The sequence below is a fragment of the Vigna unguiculata genome, chromosome 1, assembly GCF_004118075.2.
Source record: "Vigna unguiculata cultivar IT97K-499-35 chromosome 1, ASM411807v1, whole genome shotgun sequence".
NCBI lineage: Eukaryota > Viridiplantae > Streptophyta > Magnoliopsida > Fabales > Fabaceae > Vigna > Vigna unguiculata.
In genome coordinates, this window is record NC_040279.1 from 40,412,570 (window position 1) to 40,427,127 (window position 14,558).

Below are 14,558 nucleotides of genomic sequence, written 5' to 3' on the forward strand. Positions count from 1 at the left end.
GAATGTTCTGATTGGTTTATTTGGAAAGGAAGTGGTAGTTAAGATCTGGCTTAAAATTAAGGGAGTTGAAGTTGATTAAATGAAACAAACTTGAGTTAAATGGTGACATTGAGGACTAAATATCTGTTTTTTAGCTTCATGAAATCACAGTATATGCTGGGAACAAGATCGTCCAACATTTTTATAGCAAGATCGAACATATGCAAGTGTATTTGGTTTATTAGTTGACTTCATTTTGGTAACTGTAAAACTGAAATGGGAATAATTTATGACTGGAACAAGAGGAAATTTGATTGTTCGAGAATATATCTCTATGATATAAAATTATAAATAAAATCATATCTTTTCTTGACCCTGCTCCTCTTTCTTCTTTTCAACCAGCGTTTCTTTGACTTTTTGCAAGGCACGTTCAAGGTTTTCCAGCTGCATAATTTTCGCAATCCGTGAGTCTATCTTGAAGTGATTGGTTAGTAGTTAATAAAGATTTAAAAATAAATCCTGATATATGTTTAAGCATCTGGCTGGCAGTTCCATACCTCTTGTCTGGCAAATCTGTTATACACGTATAATCCACTGAACAAATCAAAACTATTTCCTACCATCGTCTCCTTCTGCAAGTAATTTCAATTTGTTAAATAACAGCACATATTACACTGTGGCTAGTAGTGTAAAAAAAAACGAAGGAAAGCTTTTAGAGAAATTAGGGGAAATGATATAACAAGCATACCAATTTAACAAGTTCCTGAAAGCCCTTGGTGTCAATAGGTGTGGATTGAATATCCATTTCTGCCAATGTTCTGATGAAGAAGCCACAAAAGAGTTTCATCCAGTGAGAATTTATGTGTTTGTCGAAGGTTTATTAAGATTGGTGAAAGGCTACATACCTGCCAATTGTGTGTGTAATAAATTGGCTCTTCGCAGCTGCTTTGTCATGTTCCTCACAAGTCATTTGTACCATCTTGCAACCCTGGCGTAATAAAAAAAAAAAGGAAATGGATCACTAAACAATAAATGCAAGGATTCAGAACTGATTTTTTTGACTTCATTTGTAAACCACCCAACGATGATCCAAACTTATATCGACTCTGTTCATACTAGCTACTGGGGAGAATTGAAGATTGAGTTGTTTACTCATTAATTTTTCAATAATGACCATGACCATGTTTATGAGAATTGATACTTTATTCCATGATGGGGACATATAACCTTGCTTGTAGGAGTATAGTTAGATATATCTTATATCTTGATTTATCAGATGCAGAGTCACCGTCTAAAGTTACTTAGCTTCCACACTCTGTTTTTTTCTTTCTTCTTTGGTCATTGATGTGTATTGTTGATGCTATTAACCTACCTCACTGGAAAAAATTTGGATGAAACTAGAGCAGATATCTTCATTTCTTATCCGAACTTTGTCATACATGAAAGTGAGACCTTTCCATCCATTCTTGCCGGTGACAGGTCCAAACATAGGGTGAGTACAGAGAATGTCTGAGTGCAGTGGCAACTCTCGTAGCAGAAGTTCTCTCGGGTGTTCTTTCACTGAAAGAACATCAACAAACAGTGTTGGGCGCTTCAGGGAAGCGAGTGGCATTGACCCCACAACCTCGGATAGCGATAATATCGATGTGCACAACAATATCACATCTATGTCAGCAGCAAGGAAATCGCTGACATCCCTGCAACAACAACAATAATACTAATGTTTAACATACAAATGCGACATAAAAATGGTTTTTGTGTATCCAAATGCCGCACTGGGAAAGGTGAGGTAAATGGGTGTAGTGGTACAAACTAGACCACATGCATGGTATGCACATATTGATGTAATCTGAATGAAATTGAACTTGGTTTCTCCGAGAAAGGTTTTAATTTGGGTTTTGTGGATAAAACATATGTGGTTGAAAATAGAAATCTTAAGTAGTGAGTGAGGTTTTTGGAAGAAAACATAAAAAAAAATGTGTATTGAGTTACCTGTAAAAGTGAATGCCCATTTGGAGACAGATGTCGGAGTAATCGGATCGAGAAGTTGCAGAGAGAGAGTGGCCTTGTTTTATCATTGTCTTGGCCAGAAATTGGCCAAAGGTGCCGAATCCAACTATGCCAATTCTGAGGGTTTGGGAAGAGGATGAAGAAGATGATGTTGACATGGTTGAGTTGAGAATGAGATGAGAAACAAAGGAGAATGAATGAGATAACCTGAGGAAAACAACAGTATCAGAGGATTTGCTCTGTTCAATTAGGGCGAGGGTAGCATCGAATTTAATGCTCCTCTATCACTTGCCATACACGTTTACGCCAATTTCAAGCGTAACGCTATTATTTATTATTTTATTATGTGTAAGCTTTTTGCTCTTTCTCGCCAACTTTTTAAGCTACCATCTTAAGATTCCTTACACTTTTCTTTTGAAAAAAGAAAACACACCATATTTAATGTTTTCGTGAACAGAAACTGAATTAACTTGTTATTAGTTTTTTTTCACTACAGGAAGACAACAAAGGCAACTATTAAAACTAAAAAATAGGTATTTCATATAATTTATTTTCGATTAAAAGTACTAACTTTTTGTTTCTTAACAATAATTGGACAAACCCAAGTAACATAACACCCAAATTGCACTACTCAAAAAGGGTACTTTTTGTTTTTTAAGATTGTGAACTCGGTTATCGTGTCCCCAATGAACACCTTTTAGAGTCATAAGAAAAAACATTTTTGAAGTGTGATTTATTTTAGCCACACGTTTGAGACACGACAAGTCGACATCGACCATTGCTTCACCACTTTCTCGGCATTCCCAACTTCCTTTCGCAACAATAAAAATGTACGAACATTAAAAATATGCTTTGCTACGGTTATTCATGTCTAGAATTGCGCGTGAGAACTTTTTGTTCTTTCCTTAAACATAAGCATAAATAAGATGAAAGCCGACTGAAAATAATTATATTATAATTTTGCCCTTTGTTTTCTTTGCTTATACGCTATAATCAATTATAATTAACATGATAATCAGTTATGTTATATAAACATAATCAATTATATTATTATGTATTATAATATAATAAAATAGTAATAATAATAACAAAAATATTAAATAAAAAATAACAAAAAGTATTATTATTAACTAGTTGATATTTTGACACCCTGCTATTTTAAAAGCTAACCAGTTTCCACTTGATTTTAATAATATGATAACATGCATCCAACAGTCAAACAAATTTATAAGTAAAATAATATAATAATTTATATATATATATATATATAACTAAATATAAAAAGATATATTTTATAATTTCAATTTTATCTTTTACAGTATAATAATTTATTAAAACTTTAAAAATTAACTGTTATTCTAACATGTCTTTTATAAACGGTCTATTTTTTCTTCTTTTTTTTTCTATCCAACAATAATTATTTTTTTTATTTTCTTTCATTTGTTTTACTTTAATTTTAATAAATATAAATTTATTTTGTATATTAATTTAATAATATTAAAACATCATCACCTTCATATGTTAATATAATATCATATATATATAAATTTGAGAACAGTTTATCTAACTTCACTTTTTCAATATATTATTATTGTTTCACATTAATGAGTAATAATTTTTAAATAAGAATCCAAAAGTTAGGAGATCTATGTCCAAATTTGTGACTAAGTTAATTGTTAGATAATTATCACATAACTTAAGTATTTGTTTGCTTCGTCATCTTCTTAGAAGGTTGCCCTCCATAAAGCATTAACATATAGTTGAATTCTTTTAATTTTAAAAATATAATTACATCTATACAAAGATTTATCAGGACAATACACAATTCATTATTCATAATTAAAAAAAAAATCTTTAGAAAAAACATGGAACATTCGGATTTTATGTTTATTTTCTTTTTCTTTCTTCATATTTATTTTAATATAAGTTAAGGGAGTTTTCTTATTATATGCGCCTCTGAGATTGATTAGTATGCAAAAGTGGATAGAAAAAATAATAAATGTTCATAACTATTTGTTAGGAATAGCAATATAGTTCATGAGCTACAAAGATTTGATTTCTTTCGTTGGTTGATATTTGTTTTTTCTCGAATTCTGGAAAAGTTACATTTTTAAGGCAAAAACAAACAAAGGAGGAGACGATCCAATCACGTGATCTATAAAGAAAAGCTTACCACCTGCAACAATATTTTCATTTCCATCACCACATCCCATTCCAATAATTCTCATCTTTCTCACTCCCAATTGTTCGGAGAGCGAAAATAGTTCAAATTTCGTAAAGAACAAAATAGAAAATAGAGAATTAAACTTAAAATTTTAAAATAAAAAAGGCAGAAACTTGATTGGGGAAGAAGAAGAAGGTACCCTCTGTAGAACATTGTAGAAGGTTGAGAAAAAGATATTGAAATGAAGCTAACAACAACATGGTTTGAGGAGATAATAGGTATTCCATTGAAGTTGCTTTTATTGCTCTGTAAGTGACCCAGACAAAGAAAGCTGCTAAAACTAAATACATAATTCAATTTTTTTAAAATTTTCTTGTTCAAATAAAATACTTTATTTATCAAGAAATGCAAAAATTTATTTAAATATTAATATATTATTAATAATTTCAAAATGTTAATATTAGTAATTTTTTAGTTAGTTAGTCTTGACTAATACTATTTTTTTTTCAAAGTTCATACAAAAATTTTCAATTGACATTAACAAAAAAAATTCTTCAGTATCGTCGATTAAAATTACTTTTTTTTAATATCAACCACAATTATTTATACTAATATTAATTATATTTAATTTTATGATATTATTAATTGAATTTTTTCAGTAGTTTTTTCATCGACAACGATTGAGAAGGATTTTTTTGCGGTAAATATTTGAAAAAAAAAAACTCCAACAAAAATAAAATTGACGAGTGAATATTAAGAACAGAGGAAAAAAATAGGATAGTAACAACTTTAAAGTCTTACTTTTTTTTAGATGAAATTTTAGATATTTTAATTTTAAGTAATCTAATACATATTCTTATTAAGATTTTAAATTTCTTATCCAAAAATATTTTCATAAAAAATTTCAATAATTTTATAAAAATGAATTATTTTTATCCACTTCCAAACCCATTATTTATTTCGAAAACAGTTCTCTATCCAAACACTATTTAAGACATTGGTGGTATAATAACAAAAAAATCTGATTCGATCTATTTAAAATCTATTTTATTAAAAATCCAATCCATTTAAAATTCATTTAATGGATATGGATTTCAATCTAATTTATATTTTATATATTTTGTGGATTAGATATACATTCTATAAATTAAGATTTTTAAATATAGATAATCCAAAAAATTCAATTCAAATTTTACGTTTAAATTCTTAGTTGGGTTAGACTAAAGGTTGAGATGCATTATGCTAAATTCAGACTCGGACAGGCCTTACTCGACGACCTCTACGGACCGGACAGGACCGACGACCCTGAAGGGTCAGGTGAGCCCGACGACCATAAGAGGTTGGACGGGCTTAAATATATGAATGGGCTAGGTGGGCCCGACAAACCAGACGAGTCGATCGGGTCCAACAACCTGAAAATTTGGGTGAGTTCGATGACCCGAACGAGCCAAGTGGGTGCAAAGACCTGAACGGGTCAGGCGGACCCGCAGACTCAAACGGGTCAGACAAGCCCGAAGACCCAAATGAGCCAGGCGGGCCCGAGGACCCGAACGGGCCAGGCGGGCCCGAAGATCCGAATGGGTCAAGCAATTCCAAAGATCCAAACGGGTCAGGTGAGCCCGAAGACCAGAACGGGTCAGGCGGACCTGAAGACCCAAACGGGCCAGGCAAGCCCGATGACCCAAATGAGCCAGGCGGGCCCGAGGACCCGAACGGGCCAGGCGGGCCCGAAGACCCGAATGGGTCAAGCAATTCCAAAGATCCAAACGGGTCAGGTGAGCCCGAAGACCAGAACGGGTCAGGCAGACCTGAAGACCCAAACGGGCCAGGCGAGCCCGATGACCAAAAAAGGTTAGGCGGGCCCAAAGACTCGAACGGGTCAAGCAGACCTGAAGACCCAAACGTGCCTAAAGAATTAAAAGGGTCAGGCGGGCTCGAAGAACCGAACGGGCTAGGCAAAGCCGATGGCCAAAATGGGCCCGACGGACCCAAAGACTCAGATGAACTAGGATGGGTCGGCTTGACGACTCAGACGAGTCGTGCCCGACGACCTGTACAAACTAAGTCATATTGACCTTAAGGACACAAATTTTAGAAAATTCAATTTAAATTTCTTTTATAAAAAAAAAAGATTATGGATTTTGAACTTGATCCAAATATTTAGACTGGATTTAAATCTTGATCCAAATATTTGGATCTGGATTTAAAAAAAATTCAAACTAGTTTTACTAAAAAAATGGATTTGAGTTGAAAATCTAATCCAATTATTTGAATCCAAGTGTCTGATCCATGTCCACCCCCTATATTTTGTTACGTGACCATAGTGTTTTAGCATTAAGTATAACCTCACGATGAATTTTAATTTTTCATTCCTTTTTGTTTGAAGTAATTAACTTGATTTCCATAATGAATAGGAATGTATTTACATTTTATCATGCTTGTCCACCAAAATAGTACATGAAGGACTTAATGTGTTGTTATTAGTTGGAACATTATGCATGGGTTGATCCTTTGGCACCTGATTCAAATTCACACCAGGTTTAATAACTCTCCCTCTTATTCTTTGTTGTTGTATCACCAACACTGAAGCCTTGGTCACAAAATTTGGTGATGCGAGCATGTCCCCAATAACCCCTAACTCTTCACACTCACTCCAACTATCATGTCCTTGAAGCATAGCATTATGTGCATGTCTTCTTCCCACCATCACAAGGTCAAAATAATCCACTAATCTTCTTATGCATATAGACATATCTATCCCATCTTTCACAACTTCATCCAAAATCTCAAACCTGTTATTTCCAGCATTGTGGTATCTATATTCATCTATAAGATCACTGTCACGTTTTCTGTCCTTAGAATTTTCCTCACCAAATAGAAGAAACCTAACCACAGTTACACACACACACTCATGCCTAGCCATTCTAGCGCCATAAGCCAGTGTCTCCACGTCATCTGCACCACCAATGAAAAACACGACAACATAGTACGGTTCTCTTGCCCCCAAGAGTGAAGGAGAGGCTCCCAAGATGCCCCTGTCGACTAGAATTCCCACAGAACATGGTGCCTTTTGGAGGACTTTAATGTTCATGGCTCGGATGGACCTATGTGCAACCTCAACAGTGCCATCAATTTCCCACCTCTTATGGAACGGCATGATCAAAATGTTGGCCCCGCTTTCTAGTGATATTCTACAAACATCATCATGCATCGTTTCAAACAAGGAGATTGAAGTGTAAGATTTAATGGAGACATGTTCTTCATTTTGTTGTGCGTATTGCCTCAACGCGTTGTCGATTTGATTTGACTCGTATACGACTCCATGTGTACTCTCATGGGATTGGTTAGACACAAGAATAGGTCTTGCTCTTCCTTGAAGCTCAACTAGGACTAGCGTTGTAACCTCAATCATGCTATCTCTACCAGCATAGGAGGCTTCTAACAGGTTGAGGATTGTAGGGAGGTTTTCCTTGTTGTCAATGCACACCATAATTCGGAGCTCAGAATCTCCTCTAGTATGCTGAATTGTGCATCTTCTTACATTATCATACGGTTTTGAAGGGTCGTATATGAATTTTACGACTGTTACTAAGATAACGTTTACTAATATAACAGAGATCACCATGATAGAGAACTGGTCTTCATTTATTACCTGGCATACAAAGAACAAAAGGCTAATAAAAGGTTTTTAAGGAAGTTTGAAAAGAAGGTGAAATACATACCTCACTTCCCAACCACATATTGAAGAAGACAAGCTCACATATACCCTTTCCATTTAGAAGGAGACCAATGATCCAACATTTTTTCATGGATAGATTCAAATAGTATCCCGGCAACATGATAGCACCAATCTTTACAAAAAAACCGACAACTAGAATGATGCAGATACTCCACAGAGAATCCATGTCTATGTTGAATATATCAACCAGCAATCCGTTAACAGCTAGACTGATTGGATTAAGGAAAGCCATACACATTGTCTCCAGTTTTTTCATCATAGATGTTCCTATGGGTGGCCCTTCTGGAAGAGACAGCCCTAAAAGTATTGGTCCCATGGAAAAATGTTGTCCGATTACTTCACTCATAAATCCAGAAAGGATAACGCAGATAAAGATACAAACAACGCAAATTTCATTAGTTGAACCTTTTCCCGGGTTCTTTACCATCCAAAGTATGGTTGGCCTCATGACACATATAATAAGAAGCACGTATAAAGCTGAGGATAGAATAGAATATATTATTGTCAAAATATCACCCTCCGTACACCGCGTTATTGAAAAAGTAACTGCTGACATAAAGAAGCCAGTCATATCAGTAAGAATAGCTACTGATATGGTTAATCGTCCTATGTCAGTATTCAGGATTTTCAGATCCGTCAAGAGCACTGCTATGCTAATGAATATAGTATAGGTTTGTGAGATACCAATATATGGAAGTGCCTCTGCAACTTGTTTTTCCATTGCAACATAGTTCTTCAACAGGAATGAGAGTCCCGTAGGGATAACCAATGAAAATATGGATACAGATATAGCAAGAACCAAAGCTACCCTTTCTGTCTTCAACACAGTGAAAAGGTCTAATCTAACACTCCATAAGAAGTAGTAGAACATGAGCCCAAAATATGAAACTGTTTCAAGCACAACAGAACCCTTTACCGGGAACAACAAATGGTGTATAACCTTTATGTGCCCTAAAGCTGAAGGGCCAAACAACATTCCTCCCTGTTACCACCATGCACAGTTTGTTACCATTTCTATTTACTTAATAAAAATGAATAAAGAACATTTTTTTTTCATTTATCAAGTTTAAAGAAAGCTTACAATAATTTGGGACACTAGAGAGGATTGGCCTAATGGTTTAAGACATATGTCCGTTAATTGTGTTACTAGGGTCATCAGAGAGACCTGCATAAATAAAAGACAAGTGGGGGATTCTAACGGATTGCCTCCTTGCCAAACATTCTCGTGTCCAAAGCTGTAGGGATTTTGGCATACCAATGTCTTGTTTTGAACATCAGATATAACATCCATAACATATGTGTGTGCATGAATGAATTAATAAAACCTGTTTCTTATTATGTCTGTGTTAAAACTAGTTTTTCCTTGAGAGAACATGGAAGACGATGGATGAGAAAAGAGTAAGGGTTACAATGTTCACAACCCACACAAAAACTATACTAGAGGTTCACCTTCTATTTTGCATTTCACATATTTAACGGTTTTCCTTCCAGTATATATATCTATATTTATAAAAACTTTGTTTGGGAGATATAAATGTTAACAGAGAATTTTTAGTAAATTTGCAAAAACTATGAATATGGAAACTGGGGCCTCATTAATTATTATTAGTATAACGTTAATTGTATAATCTTACAAGAAAAACAATTAACATATGTTGATGTAAATGTGAACTTGTTTTCAACAATAACTTGATCATAAAATGAACATGAGAGGATTCATCATTTTCCAATTCAACATTTATATAACATTTAGAGAGTACTATACTTTAAAATGTCAATTTTCATGTGATCACTTTTTACTACCTTCATTTTTATTCTTGTTTCTATGCCTAATGCAAATATGTTATTAAATAAAGTTTAACAATTTAAAAGTACGGTAATGATAGCTTTTGAAATAATTAATTATTGTTGCAATAAGTTTTGTTTATACTAAGACTAGTAGTAAACTCTAACACTAAATATGACTAAAAATTAAGGATATACTAATATCTGACATTTTTTTAATTGGTGTCCATATTGCGTGGCATACACGAAATTTTGCCAACTCAAAATATTCCAACAAAAATTTAAAATATTGAGTAAGAGAATACATACAATAAAGTGATTATTCAATGAAAACATACTTTCATTTAGGACTCTCAAAACGAACAAGTTTGTCTTATTTTGACTTGTTTCGCGTTTAACTCGAAAAAAATGGGTCTAACCTGCTATATATACAATTATTTTTAAAAATTGTGTAAATATACATAAATATATATTAAAAACATATTTAATCATATAAAATGGTTTTCTAACTTCGTTTTTATACTATAAAGATATCGTCTACTTACAAAAACAAGAACGATGCAAATATTGCTTCTCTTTTGTAGAATGTACAAGCAATATCATACTACACTTATGAAAACTTCTTCCCTCGCAAGAAATTATTGAACTTCTTGATCTTAACAATATATATATATATATATATATATATATATATATATATATATATATATATATATATATATAATCAGAAAGTTGTTTATTTTATCATTTTCAAATTTAACATTCATAGAGTATAGTGTCATTCGTATTCACTTTGTTTTCATTCTATTTCTGAAAGACAAAATTATAATTTTTAAAAACAATATAATCATTAAAAGAAGACTTAGACTTTTATAAGAAAGAAAAAGTTTCTTGAAAAAAAAAGAAAAAATAGTAAATATCAAATGGTGTTGTATTGTAAAGTTATCATTATCCTTTATTTATATCCTCTTTGCATACCTAAACCAAATATACCATTTAATAAAGTTTAATTATATTATAACTAAACCAAATATACCATTAAATAAAGTTTAATCATAGTATGACTTTTATAAAGTTATTGTTCCAGGATTATCGCTATTGATGCTAATACTCGGAGTAAAGTTCAATATGAAGTATGACTAAATTTCACCATATATCAACAATATATGACAAAACTAACATTCACCACGTCTCCAATTTCATGTTGTGTATCTTGTAAATATTTTTTTATGTATATATTGACAGAAATGAGAATTAAATCTAAGATATCCATACACACATAAAAAATATGAAGTGTTGCAATTGAAATTTAATAATATAATTAAACAGTTCACAATCTATAAATTATTAAATTCCACCTTACATAGTATGAAAAATGATACCCTAAACTACTCAGTTATCGCTTTGATCATCTTCCCAAGCAATTGCATTCTTGCCAATCTTTTGAAGGACTCTGATCACTTTTTCTGTTGTCACGTTGCCAGTAACGATCACCTTGTTCAGTTTTGTGTCCACGTTATACGTTTCAATATCTGCAAAGGACTCAAGTTTTAAACAAAGTAAAAGGATCGCAGAGAAAGAAAAAAAAAAGTGGATGTTTTATTATATTGGTGCTGGGAAAAACAAGAACCTTCTATCTTCTTTATTGCTTTGAGGATTTTCTTGATACAATCGTCACAGTGCAAACCAACTTTCACTTCCACGACCTGACCACAGGCAACAAAAACAATCCTTCTCAGTTGCAATTTGCAAACCAAAAATGAGATTAATAAAAATCTTACATTTGCCATTAGAGAAAGCAGAGAAAGAGGAGTGAGTAAAACTCCAAGTCTAGGTCCTGGAGAGAGATAAGAAGTGGAGGAAGAGAGAAATCAAAGAAAAAAGAGAAATGGGGTTGTAATGGTTCATGGAACTGCGTGAAATAATGGAGCAACACACAGGAAGGGAATGGATTCTTGACGTGAATTAAGGAAGCTTTTACTTTCTTCAAGAAAAGTTTGAGAAAAAAGTGAAACTTTATTCTTATTTTAAGATTTCGAACTATCTGGATTCCACTTAGTAGCATGTTTGGTCGGCAAGCATTATATTTATCCTCAAAACAACATATGAATATATGCACAAAAACAGACAAACAAATAAATAAATGTGTTTTTATCTTAATTTATCGTAAAATATCTATTCAATTAATCAGTACTTCGTAATTAGGGGAATATTTCATTAGTTCTCTTTTCTTGAGAGTAGATTAGTTTGTCTTGTATACTATCTGATTTAGTTATTAGTTCAATTTTACATCACAGATTATAGATTTTATCTCTAACTAAATTACTTATCATCATTAAGTGAATTTTACAAATCATTTCAACCAGTATGTAACTCATTTACTAAACTACTTTCGTTTTAGGTGTTCTGCGTTTATCAAATATTTGAGTGTCCTACACTCATTCACCGAAATTATTCAGGTCCACTGTTGATTACTCACATTCGTGATATTACTGATTCTCTAATAAAATGTCAAAGAACATATTAGTCTGCGTAATTAAGTTAATCCAATTAATTATCCAGATTTCCAACACAGCCCGAAATGCACATCTTACCCTTAAAAATAATATTTCTACTCAATCTCCATTTTCTTAATTAAAAATATAAATATAAAATAGGACATAATAATACATCTTAAAAGTGAAGGGAGTACCAATTACATATTTGGTTTCTGTTGAAAAAGGTTCAGAGTATTTTTACTCCCATTTATAACACTGAATACACCCAATTATCCATTGTTCTCCAACTTATTACATGATATACCATGTTAGTGTATTGAAAGAGAAGATATGAAATCAGAGTTATCATTGATATGTGCGGAAAGAATACACCACTTATTTACACCAGAGGAGCTTGAATATATCATTCAAGCTTACTGTTTTTACAGGTAAAACTAACTGTAACAGAAACAACTAAAAAACATAATACAACCTGAAACAGAGAAGATATAGGGTATATCTCTATCAGGTTAATAGGTTAATTAAGCATCTAACAGTTGAGTTTAACATACTTCTATATAAATTGATAGTGGTTCCTGTACTCACTCAAAAACTTATAACACAAGTACTCATGTCATAAGATAAGCCTAAAAAAATTGTGCACAAAGGTCTTCTAATGCACACCCTGGGTACTAACTGCTTTTGATACAACACCCAAAACAGATCCCCGTGCCCAGATGCTAGGTCTTTCTTTTAAGACTTTATACTAATGGCAACACATGATTACTGATAATATTGCTAGATAGTGCATGTTTAATATTGATTGTTTTGTGTGAAATAGTTGCTTTATTATACTCGGTGCAAGAGTTCCTCTCAAACTCCCAGATGCAGTTAGTCAACTAGGAGCCTTATAAGTTGGGCATCAATTTGAAGTTTAGGAGAAAAGAAAGAGGAAAGAACACAATACTACCCTAGGAATGATAAATAAGCCTTATTGAAAATGAACAACACAGCAACCAACTCTAACGAAGAGGGACCATTGTAGAACAATTATCAGTTAACAGATTTGACTTATGTTTCGGATGTTACAACAAATAACCAGTAGCATCGGTGATATTAAGTTAACATATACTATACCACAGAATTTAAAGAAATTAAATCCCTTTAGCAGGAAAAAAGTTGTACTCGCAAATTAAGGACATGTTTTATCTCTGTTCTCTTGATCACATGAATCTGAATCACTTGCTCTGTAACCTGAAGTAAACAACGTAGAGATCGATCAGGATACATACACCCAAAATTCACCAATCTAACAGATGTTAGAGCTTACCTGGCCGTTTACCACACACTTTCCATACTGAATTTCGATTTCTTGACGCTTTACTAATCCAAACATGTCCCTGTAAAAACAAAACTCATTATAGTCTAGTAGTCAGTAACATGAAATTGAGGAGCAGAAAAGAGTATAGCAATTACTCAATTCAAATTAAGTGTAGTCACGTAGCTCTTACGGCCACTAACCAATATTCAAGATGTGTTTGAGTAAACTTCTTTGTGGGAAGAAAGAAAGTAAAAGAAAAAGGTGATAAGTTTATTCCATGAATCAGCATTTCTTTTATTGCTTTCTTAACCCCGTGAGTGCGTATAACAAAACTTGTCCAAACAAACATAAGGAAAAACAGCATCACAAATAAAAATTCAAAAACAGACAATTGAGTTCGTGCATCTTTTTTAAACAAACAACAACAATCTGATTAAAATTATGATACAAGAAAAGGGATTTCGGGTAAAAAAGGCAGTACCAAATTTCCAATGGGAATGACATAGAATGATAGAAATAGAAGAAGAAAGAAAATACCTTTTGGGGATCCCTTGGAACACCATAGCCAGAGTTATACATTTGACCCACCAAAACCTGCATGCCAGTTTCCCCAGCCTTGGCCTCCTTGAGGGTGTCCTGGAACCACCGCTTGGCGCAATCGGCGACAACCTTGGCGAGGGGTGTCCGACATTCTTCCAAAGGTTCCATCTTTTTCGCAAACTCGACCTTAACACCAATTGGGGTCGCACTTCGAGGCGTGGCCACACGGCCGGGCGATCTGGGTAGCGTCCCCTTCGACCTGATATTGGGCTTCGCAGATGACACAATCCGCGATAGCTCCTCCAGCCTCGCCGCAGATTCAAGATATTTTCCCATCAAATCAAATCTCACACAACAACAAAATATGTGTTGCTTTTAAGATCAGATATTTCAGGGTTTCTTTAAAGTTTGTTTAAGTGGAGGTTAATGTTGGAAAAGACAAAGATCGGAGATTTCTATATCTCTGTCTAGCAATTAAGTGTGCATCTAAAAATGGTTAGAACTTAGCACAGTGTGTCTCTTTGTTTGAGTGTTGACACTGTG

The 14,558-nt window shown here is 33.4% G+C and overlaps 5 protein-coding genes across 5 annotated transcripts; 1 reads left to right on the forward strand and 4 right to left on the reverse strand.

The window, feature by feature from the left end:
• Nucleotides 1–80: 80 nt before the first annotated feature.
• Nucleotides 81–2,285, reverse strand: LOC114179214 (arogenate dehydrogenase 1, chloroplastic-like). The gene is made up of 6 exons (XM_028065476.1): nt 1,972–2,285; nt 1,352–1,676; nt 885–967; nt 728–797; nt 537–611; nt 81–423 (listed from the first exon to the last, which is right to left on the reverse strand). The coding sequence occupies exons 1-6, from the start codon at nt 2,145–2,147 to the stop codon at nt 337–339; spliced, it is 816 nt and encodes a 271-aa protein (XP_027921277.1). The 5' UTR covers nt 2,148–2,285; the 3' UTR covers nt 81–336.
• A 3,100-nt stretch (nt 2,286–5,385) lies between these two features.
• LOC114191241 (sporozoite surface protein 2-like) lies at nt 5,386–6,227 on the forward strand. Its single transcript, XM_028080415.1, has 2 exons — nt 5,386–5,465; nt 5,525–6,227. The coding sequence occupies exons 1-2, from the start codon at nt 5,386–5,388 to the stop codon at nt 6,225–6,227; spliced, it is 783 nt and encodes a 260-aa protein (XP_027936216.1).
• A 348-nt stretch (nt 6,228–6,575) lies between these two features.
• On the reverse strand, nt 6,576–9,183 carry LOC114191248 (cation/H(+) antiporter 15-like). Its single transcript, XM_028080423.1, has 4 exons — nt 9,148–9,183; nt 8,974–9,057; nt 7,876–8,874; nt 6,576–7,805 (listed from the first exon to the last, which is right to left on the reverse strand). Exons 1-4 carry the CDS (start codon nt 9,181–9,183, stop codon nt 6,576–6,578), a joined length of 2,349 nt encoding a protein of 782 aa, XP_027936224.1.
• Nucleotides 9,184–10,962: 1,779 nt separating this feature from the next.
• On the reverse strand, nt 10,963–11,728 carry LOC114193649 (copper transport protein CCH). The gene is made up of 3 exons (XM_028083568.1): nt 11,459–11,728; nt 11,308–11,383; nt 10,963–11,209 (listed from the first exon to the last, which is right to left on the reverse strand). Exons 1-3 carry the CDS (start codon nt 11,465–11,467, stop codon nt 11,070–11,072), a joined length of 225 nt encoding a protein of 74 aa, XP_027939369.1. The 5' UTR covers nt 11,468–11,728; the 3' UTR covers nt 10,963–11,069.
• Nucleotides 11,729–13,177: 1,449 nt separating this feature from the next.
• Nucleotides 13,178–14,558, reverse strand: LOC114193563. The gene is made up of 3 exons (XM_028083456.1): nt 14,013–14,558; nt 13,485–13,554; nt 13,178–13,408 (listed from the first exon to the last, which is right to left on the reverse strand). Exons 1-3 carry the CDS (start codon nt 14,349–14,351, stop codon nt 13,347–13,349), a joined length of 471 nt encoding a protein of 156 aa, XP_027939257.1. The 5' UTR covers nt 14,352–14,558; the 3' UTR covers nt 13,178–13,346.